Here is a 19,707-nt window from a genome sequence, read left to right on the forward strand (position 1 = left end):
TTTATTTTCTTTTGTGATTATTGCAGTTTTTTTAGACAGAAATGAAAGCCAGTTGAGCCTATACTGCTGACTTATCCCAGTGATCCGAACGACTTTCATAGAAGTCAATCTACTTTCCTAGCTGAGACGTGATCTTTGAAGGCTAACAAATGAAACCTGCCTGCTCGACAAACACATCTTTTGTTAAATAACATTTTATGACATCTTAAGATAAACTATGAAACATCATAAAACACTGTTTTTCTTTAAAAAAAAAATACTAATTTTCAGGAGAAATTTTCAAACATAGGAAATCAAGACTTATTAACAGATGAAACTTCTATGAAATATTTTTATTTTTAGTTGTTTTTTTTCCTGTTTGTCAAACAAAAGCATGTTACTGTTTGGGTTTTGGATCTGGTTGTGTTAGTACACTGTTTAGAGATACTAAAAATGGTCTGAGTTAGCATTTCTTGCTAAATTAGCTAACTAGAATTGCTAGCAGCCCTTAAAACTTTTTTGGAAAACTTTGAATTTTGCATTTAATTCTTCATATGGACCAGTTTTGGTTGTCCTTTTGAGATTCGACTTTAAAACAACCTTTGGCATTTAGTCTCTTTTCTACTCTAGTTTAAGTTTTTTTTCTAGAAAATGTGCAAATTAAAGTCCCGCTCTGATGAGAATTATGTAAAATTAGTAAAAGTGTATTTGTGATGTAAAAATACAATGGCCTCAAGCGTACTCTGCCCATTCAAATGCATCCACTTGTGGACGACTAGATCCATATACGTTTGTTTTCCTCGCCCAAAATTGTACGGCTGGATTGCTCCAATATTGCTCGCCTCTTTTAATCTTTTAATCATAATTAAAAGACCACAGGAAACGCTTTTAAAATACATCCAAAAATGATTGGAGTGGGTCTTTATAGCTCACTGGACAACAACATAAACAGCTTTGAAGAAGCTGGAGAGCTTTAAGCATTAATAAGTGTAATAAATAAAAGATAATATTTTTTTTACTTCAATTTTCCTCTTGTCAAAACCGGAAAAAAAATACTGTCCTCTGTAGCTCTACTGCCCTCTTGTGGCCAAAGATCAGAATACCAAAGAAGTTAGACTCAAGTTTCCTTGAAATATTTTATCTATTAAAACTTTACAGCTCATAAAAATTTACCATTAGCTGGTAAAAAGTCTGCACAAGCTCTGATAAATTCATTTACATTTCCAAAAATTCTGTCTCTTTATAGGCAGATTCTGGTAACATCAAATCCATTTCTAATGTTTAAAAGATAAAAATAAGGAGATGAACGCAGAATGCAACTATACCACAAATCTACTTAAACATTACAGTGCAGTAAAACTACTGTTAGAAGTTTATTTATCTATATATTTTAAGTAGTTTTCTAAATCTCACTTCTGGAAAAGATGGATTTAAAACTGAACAATGACAAAATCAGAGTACCAACCACTAGAGAAGACAAAAATAAGGAAAATAAGTTTTAACTTTAAGGCTTCTCTTTAAACTTCCATAGTCAATATTGCATAATCAGTAGTGGAGTAGCATGCAGGATGTTAGGAAGTGTGAACTTCATCACAGATGTTAGACAAACTTCCCTAAACTAGGAAACTTTATGGGAGGATGAAAGTTTGTATTTATACATAGAGGCTATTGAAGACTGTGCTTAAACTTTAGTCAATTGCTGCTTATTGACTAATATTATTAATAATATGTGTTGATGCTCTTTTAGATAGATTTATTATATTTCATTTTACAGATAACTTTTGAAACTGTTTTTTACAGAAAGTGTCTTAGCTGTGGAAACTGTAATAAATAAATTAAACACAAAGGTGTAAGAACTTGTATTTTATCTATGATTGTCAATTAAAGAGAAATAAAACTGCAGTTTTGTATGTCTTGTCTTTATTTTGTGAGAATAAAATGGAACCAAATTGTTTATGTACAGCCTATTTTTTTGCAGAAGTAATATATAAAATGGAATAATAAAAACTTTTTAGCAACTTCATTAATAGGAAGATTGATTCTATGATAATTTTTTTTTAGAGTTTATGGTTAATAATATATATTTTTATTATTTTATTTTGGAAAAAAAATGGAGAACAAAAAAATCAAACAAAAGGGTCAAAATACCATCCATCCATCTTCTGAGTATCCGGTGGCATTTTCATCAGAGGTGCCCAGACCTCCATCTCCACAGAGTCCTCCTTCAGTTCTTCAAGGTGAGAAACATACCATCCTTAAGAGAATCCTGGGATTTTTCTGCAGAAGAAATTTATTTCAGCCACTTGTAAACAGGATCTCACCTTATGACCACAAGGGAAAAGCGGGAACACAGATCAACCAATAAACTGAGAACTTTGCCTTTTTTGTCGCCTCCTTCTACACCACAATTAATCCATACAGCAAACATTATAACAGGAGATCATTGTCTCCTCAAACACCTAGAGGGGAAAACCATCCATTTCCAGTCTAGTTTCATGGACTGCAACCTGAAGAATTTCACTTCAAATGTTCTTTTTGTGATGAAATTTGGGGGTTCCCAAAACAGATTTCATGTCAAAGGTCATCCGTGAATTAGAATGTCTGACTCACTGACAGCAATATAAACCAGGCGATACTATTCTGGTTGAACAGAGACTGGACGAACCCTTAAGGAGATCCCCATACCCTCAGTGTACGTCACATATAATGCTGTGAGGGATGAGCCCGAACGGATATTTGCTCTCCAGTTTGCTGTAACGGACACATAGAGAAGCTTTGGAGTGTAGATAATTATGGGCATACGGGCACAATTAAATACATTTAACTAAAAAAAAATCACGTAAAAAGTGCAAATAAATAAATAAATAAAAGACAAAAATAAAATAAAATAAAACACAAAAAATGTAAGGACAGACAGATCGACAAATGGATATAAATAAGAAAAATGCAGTCTAAATGGGGCACAAGTCATTGTCCTGCTTGTGCCTGTCCTATGCCCAGTACTGGACATGAAAGTTAAGACATCAATAAGGTCAAAGGTGAACATAGATATATTGGATAGATTATCGCCACCAAGCTTTTAAAACCACATCTGTACCTTTCCAAATCTACCTAAATTTTTACTCATAAATGCATAAATCTTTATTCCTAGCCTAAAACATTAAAACGTAAAAAAAAATAAAGATAATAACTTAAAACTACAAACCTGCATCACAGATGCCGCCATTTTTATTTAAAAAAAAAGTACCTTCAGGTGTTTCGAACTTACTTTGAACTAAACTCTATAAAGAATTGAAAGAACGTGGCTGCAGTGGCAGGGAGATCCGCTCAGTTCCTTTTTATATTTTTTATTATTATTTCATGTTGATTAAATATTGGCATCGTGTGTTTTTTTAGTTTTTGAGGTACACGGTTGTTTAGAAATAGTAAATTCGGAGCTTTTTAAGGGTCCGTGAATCTATCGTTGTCTGCAACCGGAAGTTAGGACATTCATAACAGGAAGTACACTGAACACATCATCGTGTCCATTTTCTTCGACGACTTGTCGTTTTCTACTGTTTTTTAACGTCCAAGTTTATCTATTTATTTGTATTTTGGGTTAGAAAACACAAAGTTTTCAAGATGGGGGGAGGAGATCTGGTAAGTTTGATCGCAACCGCCGAATATTAGCGCCTGCGTAGATGAAAAAGAAGCTAAAGCCGATCTCCGTTTAGGGGAAAAAAAAACGGGTTTAAAGGGTTAACGTCGATATTTGTGATCTACTGTAGATCATTTAAGAATTATTATTGAATTCTGCTCGTCTACTTCGTTTTGTTTCTAAATTTGAAAGAACTAATGTTTTTCAACGGAACTAGCATGATGACTAAAAAGGCATAATGTGTTGTTGTGGAGGTTTAGAGACAATCAAGTTATTATTTTATAATTAATGATTAGAAAATAATTTTCTTCCAGCATTTAAATTCACGTCGATCTCGCATCGATAAATATACCTCTGTGCAACCAGGGATCGGAATATTTTTTCTATCAAAGTGGGAGAATATCTGTAGTAAACATTGACTAACAAATGTAAACAAAAGCATAAACAAATACCAAAAAAGTGATTTGACAATTAATGTGTTAAATTAAAATTAATCGTTTTTTATTAATAACTTCCTTTTTTTTCCAAAATAACATGCTGAAATCACAAATAGAGCAGAAGTTGATTAAGTCAGTTTAATCTACAGTTAAGTGAATTGACAATAAAAGAATTAATAAAAAATGTGAAAACTTAAAGCATTTTTGTAACATTAAAAAAGATTAAATTCGGTAAAATAAATTACGTATAATTTTTTTTATAATTTATTGTTGCAGCTTAGGATTTGAACCAAATTTCAGAATAAAATTCATATATTTGGTAAAATACAGGGGATTTCATGGCTAACAAGAGTAATAGCTTAATGCTAAAAGCTGTTAAAAGGATTGCCATAAAAAATCATGTAACCCTTATGCTATCCTAGGCATGTTTACACTTAAAGTGGGGTCATCTATAGATTTAAGGGTGCACAAGGGTTTAAAATGTTCAGAAATGTCAGATAACAGGGTGTAAGGTAAAAAACAAAACATGTATATTTTTGCCCACATTTAAGAACAGAAATGGAGACCCTATTGAAGACGGAGAAGTAAGTTTGAACTAATTTTCCTCCAGAATCTGAAGAAGAGCTGGCACCCCCAGACTATGAAAAACATCGAGCGGGTTTGGAAAGCCGAGCAGAAATATGAAGCAGAACGCAAGAAGATTGAGGAGCTGCAGAAGGAGCTGAAAGAGGAGCGAGCTCGAGAGGAGATAACCAGATTCGCAGAGGAAGCGGGCGCCATCAAGTGAGTGTCTGCACGTTTCCGGGAGAAGCTTTAGAGCTACCAAGCCTGACCTTCTGATGCTTCGTTAGGAAAAAGGACGACCGGCTGGACTGGATGTACCAAGGTCCGGCCGGACACATCTCCAGAGACGAGTACCTGCTGGGGCGCCCCATCGATAAGCAGATCACGGATCAGTACGCAGAGCCTGAGAGCGGACCATCAGCGGAGACGGGGCTCCTGCCCGGCTCCATCTTCAGCTCCAACACTCCCGCCTCCACCCTGGACCTGGCCGCCAAAATCAGGGAGGACCCTCTGTTTGAGATCCGGTGAGTGGGGCAGCTTGGTCTGACAGTCTGCTCAAAAGCCACAAAATAACTTTTCTTTTCTCTGTTAAAGGAAACGTGAGCAGGACAAGAAGAGGGAGGTTCTGACCAATCCTGTGAAGATGAAGAAAATCAAAGAAATGGTAAAGTCTTCCTCTGTTCTCATGCTCGATGGAGCTGAAAGTGAAAGACTGACAGTCTGTTGTTTGTTTTTTTTTTAATTTAACAGCTGCGACTAAACCTTGAGAAGGAGAAAAAGAAGAAGAGGAAGAAGGAAAAGAAAGTGAAGAAAGGAGACAGAGAGAAGAGGAAAGAGAAGAAGCATAAGAGGAGGAGTTCAAGCTCAAGTTCAGATGATGAGAGCGACAGAATAAAGTACAGAGAGAGAGAGAGATGAGTGACAACTTCTGACTGTGAAACCATGAAACTCATCATCTCCTGTTTTCAGGTCAAAGGAATCCAAACCTGGAAGCCGAGCTCCTCATCTGCCCGGATACGGCCTGCAGGTCAGAGCTGCTGTTTGAGGAATCTTTCCATTCTGCCCATGTCTCCTTAGTTGTGACCGTAGTATCAGGCTGCTCCTTTCATCTAATTCTATCCTTCTTCACTCATACCAACCGCCCTCATGTCCTCCTCCTTTACATCCACAAACCCCCTTTTTGGTCGTCCTCTAATTCCCCTTCCTGGTAGCTCCAACCTCCGCATCCTTTTGCCAAAACAATCACAGACTTAGCAAGTCTAAACCATCTCAGTCTGCCTTTAAAAGTTCATTTTTCAAGTTTTAATACAATTTTCCTTTAAGATTAAACAATTACTCATTAAAAGTATTGTTCAAATTATTTGTACTTAATTTCTAGTTTGTTAAAAAAAAAGGACTTTTATTCCTTCCTTAAGTATTTGGCAGTTGTAACATGATGTCCATACAGGTAGGTAAGTTTGCATCTGCAAACAAAGTTTCTGCATTTGTGGGGAAAAAAAGGTTATGCAATATCAATGTATCCTCATATACCAAAGATTTGTGGGTGAAAAATAGATTTACAGCTGTGGAAATGTTTGAACACTTGCAAAAACTTTGTCTTCAGAAGGACATTTAACAGCAGAAAACGAAGCACCAGACAAACCTTTGAACTGATTTGGATAAAAACACAAAAACAAATGCTAAACTGCTGAAAATTGTCAACATCAAAAACAGAATTTTCATCAAAGTGAATCTTTAGATTTGACAAAAAAGCTCAAATTTTATAAAAAAAAAAAAACATTTTATGTTCATTCTAATCTGTTGCAGCTGAATAACTTCTGCTGAGTCATGTTGGTTTTAAAGTGAAACAAATTTGTTTTAAATTAAAGAAATATTAAAGTAATTCTGACAAATGATTATAAAGATAATTCAAATCTTCTAGTTTGATTTAAGCTCCAGTGATAAATCGTAGTTATAATTCTTGCTGTTGGCGCCCTCTGCTGTCCACTTTTCCCACTACAACCAGTTTTGGTGAAACAAAGGTTTTAAGCTCTCATGATGTTTCTTCTCCTCTCAGCTCCCTGGCGGCAGACCTCACCAGACCTCAGTTCGCTCGGAGCACCGTGATCGAAGTCGATCCAGATCTCCTCAGAGGAGGGACGGCCGCTCGCTCGCACCGCCGTCGCACCGAAGCGACAGGAAGGCGGCGAGCCCACAGAGAGAGCGCTTCCACCGCCACAGCGTCAACGTGTCCAAGTGAGAGCTGCCACAGGTCTGAGCGCTCCCGTCGCTGCAGCTCCCAACACTTCTGACCAAACTGCTATTTCTGCAGGAAACTGTCGGCGGAGGAGCTGGAGAAGAAGAGGCGCGCCATGATGGAGGAGGCGAAGCAGCGCGAGGAGGACCGCGAGAACAACGTGAGGAGGTATAAGAAGCAGGAGGAGCAGGAGAAGCAGCGCGAGCAGAAGCTCGAGCGCCACACCGGTTTCATCCAGTGAGTTCACACTCTAGCTTTTTTTTGTTTTTCTGGTCTACTTCCTCCTCTGTCTGCTCTCATTCATTTTTTTTTACTCTTTTCTTGCAGTAACATGAAGCTGGAGAGCGCCGCCAGCTCATCGCTGGAGGATCGAGTGAAGCGGAACATTCACTCCATCCAGAGGACTCCAGCCTCTCTTGACAACTTCATGAAGAGATGAGGCTTTTATTTTGAAATGCACTCTCTAAAATGTGGTTATCTTTCTTTGAGTCCCTGCTATAGCCGTGTACAGTTTAAGTTTTTTTTCTTTTGTTATAAAAGTCCCGTCACAAAGTAAAAGATGTTTTAAAAACTGCTGCTCTGAATTTGTGTTTTTGTATGAAAACTTATTGATCTCAGGAGGTTCAGTCAGGAACGTGAAGGACGTGCAGAGAAGACGGAGAGTTTGTTTGGATCTTATTATTTAAGAACTGGAAAGTGTGAAAACTTTTTGCACCTTTCATTCAACTTGTTTCACTTTCACACTCCACCCTTGAGGGTGAACTGAACGTTTCTTAATGTCATGTGGACCAGATTGATTCCTTTAAAATAAAGCGAACTTTGGGGCAGAAAGTGAAATTTTTCTGCACTCAAACTCATTTACAATCAAAACTTTTCGCAGATTTCCTCTGTAGTTTAACTGAAAGAAAAGAAAAATTGCACCAACTCAAAAAATGAGGATAGAACATTTTTAAGTTTTATATTTATATGTGACTTTAACTTCAACTTTTGAACATCAGTCTGAGCTGGAGTCTCCATACAAAAATTTAGAGAATACATGCGATTGAAATGTAAAGCAGGATAACTTTACAAATCTTTTACTAGAGGAAACTTTTTTAAATCTGGACATTGAATAGTTTGAAAACAGATGTGATTCACTGACATGTAACCTGTTTGAGTTTTGCACGAAAAATGTTTCAAAGTGCTTCAGTTACAACTATATATAAACGGATTTATCTAATTTACTAGTTAATAAAAAATTATTCCATCTAAAAACTTTAAAATTTAGACTTTATTTCTACGTAAAAAGGCAAATAAATAACTGTTTTTGGAGATAAAGATTGTTCATAAATGTTTTTTGTGAGACAAAAATTAAAGACACTATAATACACTAAATGTAATAATTTTGAATGAAACAAATAGTAAATGAATGACATTTCAAAAATTTTTTACTGAAGTTCTTTTATGATTTATAGAAAGAATTGACCTAAATGTTTTATTCACTTTTTATGGTTAAATATAAAAACAGTAATCTTTTTAATGTTCTTTTAAAATTAGAATTCTCAGTCCTAATTAATTCTTACATTTAAAATAAATGATATTTGATGCATCATATTTGCTGTATTTTAAAGGCTAAAACTTAAAGTTAATACATTTATTGAGGTGCACTTCCTTCTAGGTATTATTTTAAAGTAAGCACCTAAGCTTTTATATAAACATATTATCTTAAAAAATGTATGCATTAAAATAATGTTTTATCATATTTAAAGATTTGTAAATGACATTTCTATTTATTTTTTTTTTTAAACGTGGGGGGATTTGGAAATAATTATTTTCTTTTTTTTATGAAAAATAAATACAATTTAACGTTTTCCCCCCAATCTCCTTTATTTTATATATTATTTTTGCATTTTTTTCTGTGCAACAACTTAATTTTTAAAAAGCCATTTGTTCATTATTACTTCAAGCAGATTTGCATTCTTTCTTTCGCTTTAAACGCACTTCAACCAAACTACGCTTGGATTCGCCAGAGCCAATCACATTAAGTAATGGTCAGTGACGTACCTGACGGAGTTTGTCTGATCGTTGTTTCTAAATCGTGTAGTCACTGTAAAGCTAGCGGCAGGGAAATATAAGAAGATTTATCCATATACCAACAGAAAAAAAGCAAAAGCCTTTCAACATGGTAAGATAACTTTACATCACAGCTGCATGTTCTGATTTATTTCGTTTTTAATTGTTTTCCCTCAATTTATCTCCACAAACTAGCATAGCTAGGCTAACATGTTAAACTGAAACTCATTCGGACTTTATAAAGGAAATTTTATGTTTTAAGCATTTTTAAATAAGACCTCAATTAAGCAAAATACTAGATAAACATGTTTTATGTATCTCACAGTAAATCAATTAACGGTAATTATATATAAAATGTAGAAACCGGTTAGCTAGCTGCGTTTGGGTGGAGCTAGCATCAGTGATGCTAACAAGTTTTACCGAACATGTTTTAAAATATTATATTGTTGTATAGTCGCAGCATATGATTTTAATAATCTTTTTTCTTTATATTCAGGCGATATGTTTTTTATGCGTTCAAACTGTAATGAACTTTTTTTCCTACACGATTATTATTATTATTATTATTATTTCTGTCTTGTATCAGGCAAAACCATTATATTTTGCTGTCGTTTTATTCTTGATAAATACAATGATTACAGGGCAACTTTTAGTTTCACCTACAGAAACTTTTCCGGTCACATGATCGGTTTATACCGAACCTTTCATGGTCTGATGTGTCAATCCCGGAATTTTAAACCCTTTTTAAAAAATACAAACAACGAAACGAACATCTTCATTTACTTGAAAGTGCTTGATTTTAGAGACTGTAGACTGGTGGACTTTGGGTCAAGGGTTCAAATCCCTCTTTTATATAGAAAATAATTATAAAAATATCCTAATGTCAAGTTAAAAAAAATATTTTTAATTGTAATCGTATTAAATGAATTATTGCTTCTTGTATTTTAAATATATAACGCCTTAATTTCTTATGTTTTTAAGCTGTTAACCTTTTCTTTCTAAAAAGTATGGCTGATACTAAACAGTGTTTTATTACTGACTATTTAGTCAAGTATTTTTATGGTTTCTGATATTTAGAAAATATATGTAGTTTTGATTGATGCAGCAACAAATTACAGTTTAGATTTTTTAATTTAATCAAAAAATGCCTGAAATTTACATTCTGGATGGTGGTGTTGGTGATTAAAAAGATTTTTTATTAATTTATGTTATCATAAAAGGTGTGTGAGAGGAAAACTGATGTAAAAAAAAGAAGTGTTACAAAATAAAGCAGTAGAAATAATGAAGGCAAATCCTTTCAAGTTTAAACTCTGTTTGTTTGATTTTTTTTTTATTTTTTGGGCACTGATCCCTGACTCTTTGAAACAGGTCCGTAAAACAGACCGGTTCTCTCTTCTGACCTCAGTTTTTTTTTCCTTTTCCAGTCTATAATGTCGTATAACGGGGGGGCCGTCATGGCCATGCGGGGGAAGAATTGTGTGGCGATCGCAGCGGACCGCAGGTTCGGCATCCAGGCTCAGATGGTCACCACAGACTTCCAGAAGATCTTCCCTATGGGGGAGCGGCTGTACATCGGGCTGGCCGGTTTGGCGACGGATGTTCAGACAGTGTGAGCATCTTCTTCTACAGGAAGAACTTTTCTTTTTTTTCTGTGAACATGATTCTGACTGAGGTTTGTGTTTAGAGCTCAGAGGTTAAAGTTCAGACTGAACCTGTACGAGCTGAAGGAGGGACGCCAGATCAAACCCAAAACCTTCATGAGTATGGTGTCCAACCTGCTGTACGAGAGGAGGTGAGCTTCGTGTGACCTCGCTGCGTGTGGCGTCAACAGCAGTTGCCTTTCAACGCTCCGCTCTCCTCAGGTTTGGACCATACTACATCGAGCCGGTGATTGCTGGACTCGATCCCAAAAACTTTGAGCCATTCATCTGCTCTCTGGATCTGATCGGCTGCCCCATGGTGACAGAGGACTTCGTGGTGAGCGGCACGTGCTCGGAGCAGATGTACGGCATGTGCGAGTCTCTGTGGGAGCCTGACATGGTTGGTATTCTGCATCTTTATTTAAACATTTTTTATTCCTCAGTTTATTTTTACTATTCTAATATAAATGACTTCAGAGGATTTCTGGAACTGGATGAACGAGGTTCTGGAGAAAAATGTTTTTTTACAAACATCTACTAAGCTACTACTAAACAACACTTTTGTTGAGAAACATTTAATTTGTTCCACATTACTGTGAAAAATCCCCCAAAATAATAAAGGACAATGAAGACTGAATCTACTAAGGAGTAAAAACTTTCACCAGAGCAGAGGGTGTCAGGCAGGGAGGAAGAGGCAGGATGAGCAAGTTTCTAAGCTCCACCAGGGGGCGCAGATGAGATGGACAGACAGTTTTTGATTGGAGAAGCCTTTAGTTTCAAACACACACCTGCCTTCATTCATTGGGTTTTTACAGAAAAATATTTTTTTGTAAACGTTCTTTAAGGTGCAGCTGGGACCACAGGTTCTCAAATACTCAAAATTATGAATTTTAACTACTTTAATTGACGTGAAACCTATTAAAGTAGTTAAGGTAGCATTATATGGCTCATTTTCAGCTGTTTTATCCCGTTAATGTGGCATTTATAGTTTGTAATCGACCTTTTAAAGATTTTCTCTTAAACCATTTTAGTTTTATGTTTCTATATTAGCATTTATGCAGCATAATCCCTGTTTGAGGGACTTTATTGTACAGTACAGAGATTATTTAGTGGATTTACATTCTAAGTAAGCATGGTTTGAATTAAATAATTCATATTTTAGTATCCAGTTTTGCTTTGTTTTCATGTCCTCCTCTAGTTTAAATCTCTTAACTAATTAATCCACAAAGCTTTGATTTTTACCAAAAGATCAGCTGTGTTTTTAGTGGGCTGATGGGAAATGTTGCTGGGCTTCTCCCCGCAGGAACCAGAGGATCTGTTTGAAACCATCTCCCAGGCGATGCTGAATGCCGTCGACAGAGACGCCGTGTCTGGAATGGGCGTCGTCGTCCACGTCATGTAAGTTCAATGCAAACATGTCTACTCTACAAGTGTTCATCAGAGTAGTATATAAGTTCTTCACATGACCACTAGAGGGAGCAACTCTTCATTCCATTCAAAATAACACAGTTGATGTTACCTAAATTACATGATTTGATCGTTTACTGAGAAATGGTGCTTTCACGTTGGCTTTGCATTGATGTGCAACACGATACTAACACAAAAGGCTGCATATCAGCACAAGGCGGCTTCAGAATTAGCAGGAACTGATTGTTTAGAAGGTTGAAGATTTACGGTTGTTGAAAGAATGTCAACAGTGGAGCTAAAGCTCTGGGGGTAAAACTTAAACTTTGCTTTGAAGAGTCGACGCTGATGCCGTAACAAACTGATTTAAATCAAATATGGATTTATCAAACCAATAAATTATTTTGTATTTTCCTTTCAAATATTTTTTTTTCTAGTTTTTACTGTAAGAAATCCTTATTTTACTAATGAAAGTTCCACTTTAAGTCCTTACTTACAGGAAAAAGGGTGTTTCCTTTACCCAACTAAACAAATTTACTAATGCAATTTTACAAACTAATATTACATTGAATCAATTTGTTGAAACTGAAATAAAAATGTTTGATATTTATGCAAAAAAGCCCCGCCCTAATCATGGAAACCTGAAGATCAAATTTGTTTTCTAAAGTCAAGAAAAGTCATGAGATGATTAACTTTTCTTTAACATCAATTAATACAAATTTGTATCAAACCACTTCCTCAAAATTACCTTCATTTAACATCAACTTTTTTTCATAGCTGTAAATACATTTAGGCGTAAACGTCACATTTTTGAAAGTTGTGACACGCCAAAGTCTCTTAAAAAATGTCATAAAAATTCTAAATTTTGGGCCCAAAACAGTTTTTTTTTTTTGTATTGTTGGGATTTAGATGAATATTTAATGTTAATCTGCCTGTTAAACTCAAGAGATTTGATGTCGTTGGATTTTCCGTTGACCTCAAACGCATCACATTAATGTTGCTTTCAAGCTTCACAAAACAAACAATTATTTTAAAGAGAAATTTATTTAACTAATCTAAACCAGCCAAAGCCTGGATTATGTAATCCAGACAGTGATAATCTGTATTTGTGCTGTAACTGAAGTGCCAATTTCCAGTTGTTTCTGCAGCAGTTCTTCACTGATTTTTTTTCTTTTTTTTGACAGAGAGAAAGACAAGATCACCACACGAACCCTGAAAGCCAGGATGGATTAGTTTCTGCACCCGCTCTTACTTTTTGTAAAAAGATGATAAAAAAAAAATACCTGTACCGTCTGATTTCTTACTGACGTGGTTCAATAAAAGAACAGATTTAAATCAGGAAGGATGTCTGTGATTCTGAAGGGAAATCTGCTGGTCTGAGGCTCACCTCTGATGGGCGGGGTCTGTCGTATCCTGATGGGGTGGGTGGAGCTTCTTCAGAGACTCTGATGGACATCACTTTCAAATATACAATAATGGTGTTGGATCCTGAAATGTGTTTGGCTTTAAACCATAAGCTTCCTGAACTGGAATCAGTAATTAAAACAGTTTATTAAATCACTTGATTCTAAACTAATCTTAAATGCTGATCGTTTGGAGAAAGTCTTCTAATAAAGGAAAATTTTAATATACTGCTCTTAAAAATTAAAGGAACACTTTTTTTATTGGGCCTGGTATGAATTGAATTAAACCTGTCTGATCATTTTCTGGTTGGTTAAGCAGCCGAGGGCCTCGTTAATCAATTTCAGCTGTATTGGTGTTTATGGAATTAACAACAGGTGCACTTCAGTGGCAACAATTAGAAAACCCTCAAAACAGGACTGGTGTTACATGTGGAGGTCATTTCAAGTTTCTCCCTCTTGATCCACACAAGATACTGAAAAGCATTTTGAGTTGCAGAAATTAAGCTTTGGAAAAAATGGACTAGCCTGAAACATCTTCATTCACTCTGATTTTAGGGTGTCTACACAATTGGCCCTCTGTAGGCTGAAAACTTCTATTTCCATTAAAAGAATTGGCATCCTTTTGTTCCTAAGACACTGCCCTGTCGTTATTTGTATAGATATCCAACTTCATATTGAGATCTGATGTATCTAATGTGTTTCTTTAAAATGCTCTTTTAATTTTTGTGAGCAGAATAGTTTCCCACTTCAAAAATAAGTGAGGTATTTATTCTACACGCTCTTTTCCTGCTGCTGCTGACATGAATTATTCAGACGTTCCAGGCTTACATAACTTTAGCCTCATTTCTGAGTGAAAGCCTCGACTGAAGGACGATCAATTCATGAAAAGTACTTAAAATAGGTTCTCATAAAATACTACATTTCATCAAAAGTGAATATTGGGCACCAAATCCAATTTTTATTTTTTAAATATCTAAGAAAAATGTTAATTTCACACAAAGCTAGCATTAAAACATTTTATAATTTTCATGTGAAATAAGTAAATTGTTGATTAAACTGTCAAACTCAAACCTCAAACTCCGTTTCTCTGTGGGTGTTTTAGTGTGAGACGTTTTTTTTTTTCCTTGAAAATCTACCTGCATTGATCGTAAATTGATCTTGTCAACAATTGAAAAGTTATAGTACATTAAATAACATTAACACTGGAGCTCTGGTGTTAACGGGCTGGAATAAATTATATTGATAATCCTTATTAAAATAGATGGGGCTCTATAAATACATTACCTTTTCTTTAGATGAAGAAAGTTATTTTACATTCATGCATGTTTCCTGAGTTGGACGGTCGTTTTTCTGATTGTTGCAACACTGTATGGATGCAGCATTTCTCCACGTTTGTGTTTTTCCCTGAAGGATGTCAAACCTTTGATGCAATTGGCACTAAAATGAGAATGAAAACCAAATGTTTTGTTTTAAAGGCTGGATATTAAATTTCAATCAAAATTAAAGCACCCTTTTTTGTCTAGATTCCGTGTTAAATAATAATAATAAAAAAACATGTCCAAAACACTCCACACATCTGCTCCTGTTCTGTCTTTTGTGAACCATGAGTCAAAATGTTTTCCCTTTAATGGTCTAAATCATCTGCAACTTTCACATTTAACAGGTCGATTCCTCACCAGCCACAACTCTGTCGGAGCCACAAAGTCTTACAAGAATAAGACACTCCTTTGTATTTGTTATTACTGTTATGATAAAAAAAATCAATTATTGTTTTGTGCATGAATAAAACAAACATTACAATAATAACATTTATTTCTAAATATGAAATTGGTTAAAAGTTTTGACATGACTCCCTTTCAATATAAAAGCATCATCTATATGCAGCTAATGTTGCGTTAGGAAGAAATAAATAAAAAAAATACTATATACAATTTATTTTATAGTTTTTTGTGTAAATTCATATGTAGAAATAATTCAGAGCTTATTAGTGACCCTTCCCGTGTTTTTCGGACCATATGATACCATTAAAACCTTTGATACAGTCTGCTTTTCCATCCTGTATGTGTGAATTCTGGTTGTGTTTACGGACCTCGAGTTCGGTGGAACACGGCGCTCTGTCGAAATGTTTTAATATGACTATGAAGTTGTAGCGCTGGATTGATTGTTGGAGCATTGTGGGTACTGTAGTCAGGAGCCTGGTGGAGAGATGCGTACTATTCTTCAAATGTTTGTGGATGACTTGAATAAAGTCTGACTGTTTTCTTTTGATTAAGGTGAAAAAGGCTACTTTTTAAAATGAAAAATATTGTAATTTTCTTCAATCAGCTAGAGCCTCAGGTTGCAGAGCCCCGGTCTAAATGATGCTTCGATTTGGTGGTTCTGATTTTGACAGGCTTTTTGCGTTGTTTTGAGGTGAATCTGAATCACTTCCTGATCCTTTCTGATCATCAAATGATCCAGAATGAAGTAAAAGGTCATCAAACTTCCGTCTTCGCTGCTTTCAAAGATCGCCACGGATTCACAGAAATCAAACCAGTGCAGAAGCAAGATAAAACTCCCTTTAATATGCAATGAGTTGTTTTCAAGTAACCTTTTTTCCTAATGTCTGTCGGTAACAAAACAATACTGTATACAAACACAAAATTGCTACATTAATGTAAACAAGATATAAAAATGATCCTTATGGTAATAAAACAAGAACTCGCTGCAGAATTCCCCTTTTTTCACGTGGATGGTTGTTTTGTTTTTTTGACCTTCACCAAGCTCACGGTTAAAATTTGAAAAATATTCAAAAACAAATATGGCAACGTAACATTCAAACACCAATTTTTTTCTGGTTTTTCTTTTTGTGTGGTTTTGGTGGTGACGCTCCGGGCTCTGTGGGTCGGATGTTGGCGTTCACATCAGCCATGCATTTTCAGACTGCACTCGATTTTTGCTCCAATTCGTCACAGAAGGAAGTTTCTTTTCTTTTTTTCTGAAAGGAATCAGTCGAGGAGTTTAGTCATGCAACCCGACCGAAACGGCGAGGTGAACAGGAGAGACTCCGCCCACGGACCGGTAAGTGCTGAAGCTCCTTCAAGGCATTAGTGGGACAGTTTTCGTGCCGGCGCGACGAGAGAACGAGGAGAGAGACGGGGGGAGGAGTGTAACAGGCGTGACGGACCCCTCCCGCCGGGTCGGAGCTGGCCGTGGAAGTTTGTGTTGGGGGGGTGGAGACGGACCTACACTGACGGGTTAGGGGTGCTGGGTTAGGCAGACCTACGACTGGAAGATGAGTTTAAGACAAGATATTGGACATGAACTCGTAGAACCGTTTGGAGTACTGCTCCGGATTCACCGTGGAGATCTCAGCCCCCGCCTGGGAAGAAAACAGAAAAGAGAATATATGTTTGTTTATTAAAACCACTGTTTATGTTGTTTGATTTACTGTAACTTTTCAATTGTTAAAAAAAATCTATGAAAATTCAAAAGTCCATTCATGTATGATAATGCACACCTGGAAGGGCATTATCGTCCTCATATGATGGTCATTTACCAAAAAAAAAAAAAAAAATCAATTATTAGAACTTCCTCCCTGTTATATTTTTAGTTTAAATTGTGTTTCACAAAACGCGTACTATTTAAAATGTGTCGAGTTGCGTTGTCATGGTAACAGCTACAGTGCGTGCACCGTCTATGTCACGCTTCGCTCTCGCTCTTCCCTCTCTGAGGAAAGTGATCGTCATGAAGAAAAAAAACTAAGTATCATTTCAGAAGGAAAGTTCTTCTCTTCCCACATGTTTTTGTCAACATGATGAAACAAGTTTTTTTTTGTTTTTTAAAGACACAAAGTCCATGTAGTTCAATTCTCTCAATGTCACGTCCTCGTGTTTCATTTCCTCCTAATGTTCTTTTCTCTCTTTCTCTTCTGCTTCATCTCAATCTTCAAAATGATCAAATTCACCAAATAGGTCAAATGAAACTATAAAATCACTTGTGTCTTTTGTGATAAACTGTTAAATAAAATACATCAATATATATGAATTATAATATTAATAAGAAGTTCATGGTCAGTATTTTTGGATTTCTCAGAAATGTTCCTGTTTTTATCTTTTTAATTAGGGTCTGAAGTTATTTTAAGAATTGTTTGAGATTAAGATTCATATTGTTTTGTTTTCTGCTGAAATCAACCAAAAAGTTGAAAGAAAAACCTTTAAGTGTGAAATTGTTTAAAGTGACAATAAGTTTTTTAAGTTCAATAATCTCTACATGATGTTAAGTTTATTCTGATCTCTTGTTCTAGATAAAGGTATAAACGATTACATTTAAATACATTATTTTCATTTTCATTCATCCACTAAGAAGACATACATAAAGCAACCATTCAAACATAATATATTAAAGAATTATGGTTTGATCTGTGAATCGTTTATCTCAATTCACAGCGTTAGCCACACACACAGAGCGCTAGCCACAGAGCACAGAGTGCTTAGAGGCTTCCAACAAACGCTAGAAAAATAACGCTTAAGTAACAATCTACAGCCTAATGTCAGGCTTCGTTCATACCGAACGTGATTGGTGAGTCGCTGGCGTCCAGTTTCATTGTTAAGTCAATCGTCTCCTGAACTTCAGGATATTTTTTTTTATTTGCATTCATACAATAATAAAAAGGTCTTCTGATTTTATTCTGATTTTTCCCTCCTCAGGAGAATGTGAGACAGCAAGTCGTCAAGCTGGGTCACAGAGATGGAAGTACCGCTGACAGCTCCTGCAGTAGATGGTGAAGTTCACCGTAATGGAGGAGTCTCTGAATGATCTCGTGAACCCGGACATGGACAAGAGTCGAGCAGCGAGTTTGATGCATGAATCGCGTGGCGTTACAGGTTAGTGACAGTTGAAATGAGACCAAACATCTTCTAAAGTTCTTCAGCGAAGACTCACCCCGTGTTTCACAGTTTTGGCAGCATGTGCAGCTTTTTTCTTAGCGTCGTAGTGTGTTAGGATGTCGATGATCGCCATGAAGTAAACTTCCTTCTTCACAGCACCTGGAACCAAACCAGAACTAAGCTTTAATGCAAACCCTCTGGAACCCCTCCTTTCCAGATGGAGGGGGCGGGGTTTCACGGCGCTCACCGTCGCGGCTCTTGATTGCGTAAACGTCCACGGAGGGGTCGAACTCCCCGGGGCCGAAGAACCCCCCGCAGTTCAGGGGGTTTCCCGGACTGTCGGGGGGCGTGCCGAAGGAGCCCGTCAGCACGCCTCCGCCCATGCCGTCGTTCTCGTACTCCTCCTCCTCCCCCGCTCCTTCCACGTCCATCTCCTCCTGCTCGGCGCGCTCCACGTCGTGGATCCCCACCAGCAGACTGTAGTCCATGATCTTCAGGGTGGCCAAGAACTGAATACAAAAAAATATATTATATATATATTAGGAATTTCAGCAAAGCTAAAAGACTCCGCCCACACACGTGTGACCATGGCAACCAAAAAAAGCTTGGATCTGACTAAAGAGCAAGAAAACATTTTGACATTTAATAAAAAAAATGCATAACAGATATGACTTTTAGAAAGAATCGAAAAAGAAAAACAGGAAACTCCGTCAGTTCGGGTGTTGATGGGAAGTCGGCTTAAATGTCGACTTCCTCTTTGATATTTTTGGATTTTCCTCGTTGCAAACGTCTTCACATCTTTATGAAACTTAATGACGTTCAACATCTTTGGACTTTCATTAAAAACTATTATTTAAATTTGACAGATTATTAAAATAAACCTTTAGAAAAAGTTTGAATATTACAAATATTGCCATTTATTTTTTATTTTCCTAGTTTTTAGATTCAGCACACACACACACACATACACAAAGTGGGTTTTATTCCTCACCTCTACATCTCGTTTTAACTTCTCCAAAAAGTACTTCTTGTTGTCGTCTCCGATCAGCAGCTTCTGGCCTTCATTCAGGAAGTCATTGTCTTTAAAAGTGGGAAGTTCTTTTGCCTAAAGAGAAGATTTAACATAAAAATTATAACACAACTGAGTCTTTTGAAGCTAGTTCTCAACTTAACACAATAAAAAAGAAAAAAACTCCAATTAGAGCGCATCGTCTTCCAGCCTAATTTAGCTGCCATTTGATGAGTTGACTTGTTAGAGACGTGGGGGTGTTTTTATTTCTGTCCCGGGGTGTCAGCAGTTGTCGGTGCACGGAAATAAGACCCACCTTCTCCTTGTCGCTCGCCTCCCTGGAGACGGTCGATCCCTGAAAGTTGGAAAACAAAGAGGTGAGAGCGGCCTCTGGTGCAGAATGGGTTTGAACTCAGAGTTCAGGGGAGTTTTATTCTGAAAGGACAAAAGGTGGAAGCCAATGAGGGGTTTTTGTTTT

At 36.4% G+C, this 19,707-nt stretch overlaps 4 protein-coding genes across 5 annotated transcripts in view; 2 read left to right on the forward strand and 2 right to left on the reverse strand.

Annotated features, from left to right (window-relative positions):
• scrn2 (secernin 2) overlaps positions 1-2,251 on the reverse strand; it is a 38,133-nt gene extending 35,882 nt beyond the window's left edge. Inside the window, exon 1 of one of the 2 annotated variants that reach the window (XR_002921082.2) lies at positions 2,128-2,251. Coding sequence is in view for 1 of the 2 variants with exons in the window: in XM_024289462.2 (XP_024145230.1) it covers positions 2,128-2,186 (59 nt within the window). In the remaining variant the exon portion in view is untranslated. The remainder of the gene's footprint in view (positions 1-2,127) is intronic. The other variant, XM_024289462.2, reaches the window with a different exon arrangement.
• Positions 2,252-3,442: 1,191 nt separating this feature from the next.
• cwc25 (CWC25 spliceosome associated protein homolog) lies at positions 3,443-7,428 on the forward strand. The gene is made up of 9 exons (XM_024289466.2): positions 3,443-3,618; positions 4,664-4,836; positions 4,905-5,141; positions 5,212-5,281; positions 5,368-5,513; positions 5,587-5,644; positions 6,674-6,852; positions 6,929-7,090; positions 7,181-7,428. Exons 1-9 carry the CDS (start codon positions 3,601-3,603, stop codon positions 7,290-7,292), a joined length of 1,155 nt encoding a protein of 384 aa, XP_024145234.1. The 5' UTR covers positions 3,443-3,600; the 3' UTR covers positions 7,293-7,428.
• Positions 7,429-8,858: 1,430 nt separating this feature from the next.
• psmb3 (proteasome 20S subunit beta 3) lies at positions 8,859-13,291 on the forward strand. Its single transcript, XM_024289469.1, has 6 exons — positions 8,859-9,017; positions 10,330-10,514; positions 10,590-10,697; positions 10,768-10,945; positions 11,849-11,943; positions 13,134-13,291. The coding sequence occupies exons 1-6, from the start codon at positions 9,015-9,017 to the stop codon at positions 13,180-13,182; spliced, it is 618 nt and encodes a 205-aa protein (XP_024145237.1). The 5' UTR covers positions 8,859-9,014; the 3' UTR covers positions 13,183-13,291.
• Positions 13,292-15,895: 2,604 nt separating this feature from the next.
• LOC112156908 (phosphatidylinositol 5-phosphate 4-kinase type-2 beta) overlaps positions 15,896-19,707 on the reverse strand; it is a 12,923-nt gene continuing 9,111 nt past the window's right edge. The window contains exons 6-10 of the mRNA XM_024289270.2: positions 19,546-19,584; positions 19,212-19,325; positions 18,468-18,729; positions 18,276-18,379; positions 15,896-16,713 (exon numbers count right to left, since the gene is read on the reverse strand). Coding sequence (XP_024145038.1) covers positions 16,633-16,713; positions 18,276-18,379; positions 18,468-18,729; positions 19,212-19,325; positions 19,546-19,584 — 600 coding nt within the window. The 3' untranslated portion in view covers positions 15,896-16,632. The remainder of the gene's footprint in view (positions 16,714-18,275; positions 18,380-18,467; positions 18,730-19,211; positions 19,326-19,545; positions 19,585-19,707) is intronic.

The sequence above is a fragment of the Oryzias melastigma genome, linkage group LG1 (genome assembly GCF_002922805.2).
Source record: "Oryzias melastigma strain HK-1 linkage group LG1, ASM292280v2, whole genome shotgun sequence".
Lineage (NCBI taxonomy): Eukaryota > Metazoa > Chordata > Actinopteri > Beloniformes > Adrianichthyidae > Oryzias > Oryzias melastigma.

Excerpts from the sequence above, each read along its gene's own strand:
- cwc25 (XM_024289466.2), top strand. Across the intron at positions 4,837-4,904 it reads GAGGAAGCGGGCGCCATCAA|GAAAAAGGACGACCGGCTGG; the intron begins GTGAGTGTCTGC and ends ATGCTTCGTTAG. Across the intron at positions 5,142-5,211 it reads GACCCTCTGTTTGAGATCCG|GAAACGTGAGCAGGACAAGA; the intron begins GTGAGTGGGGCA and ends TCTCTGTTAAAG.
- psmb3 (XM_024289469.1), top strand. Across the intron at positions 10,946-11,848 it reads CTCTGTGGGAGCCTGACATG|GAACCAGAGGATCTGTTTGA; the intron begins GTTGGTATTCTG and ends TTCTCCCCGCAG. Across the intron at positions 11,944-13,133 it reads GGCGTCGTCGTCCACGTCAT|AGAGAAAGACAAGATCACCA; the intron begins GTAAGTTCAATG and ends TTTTTTTGACAG.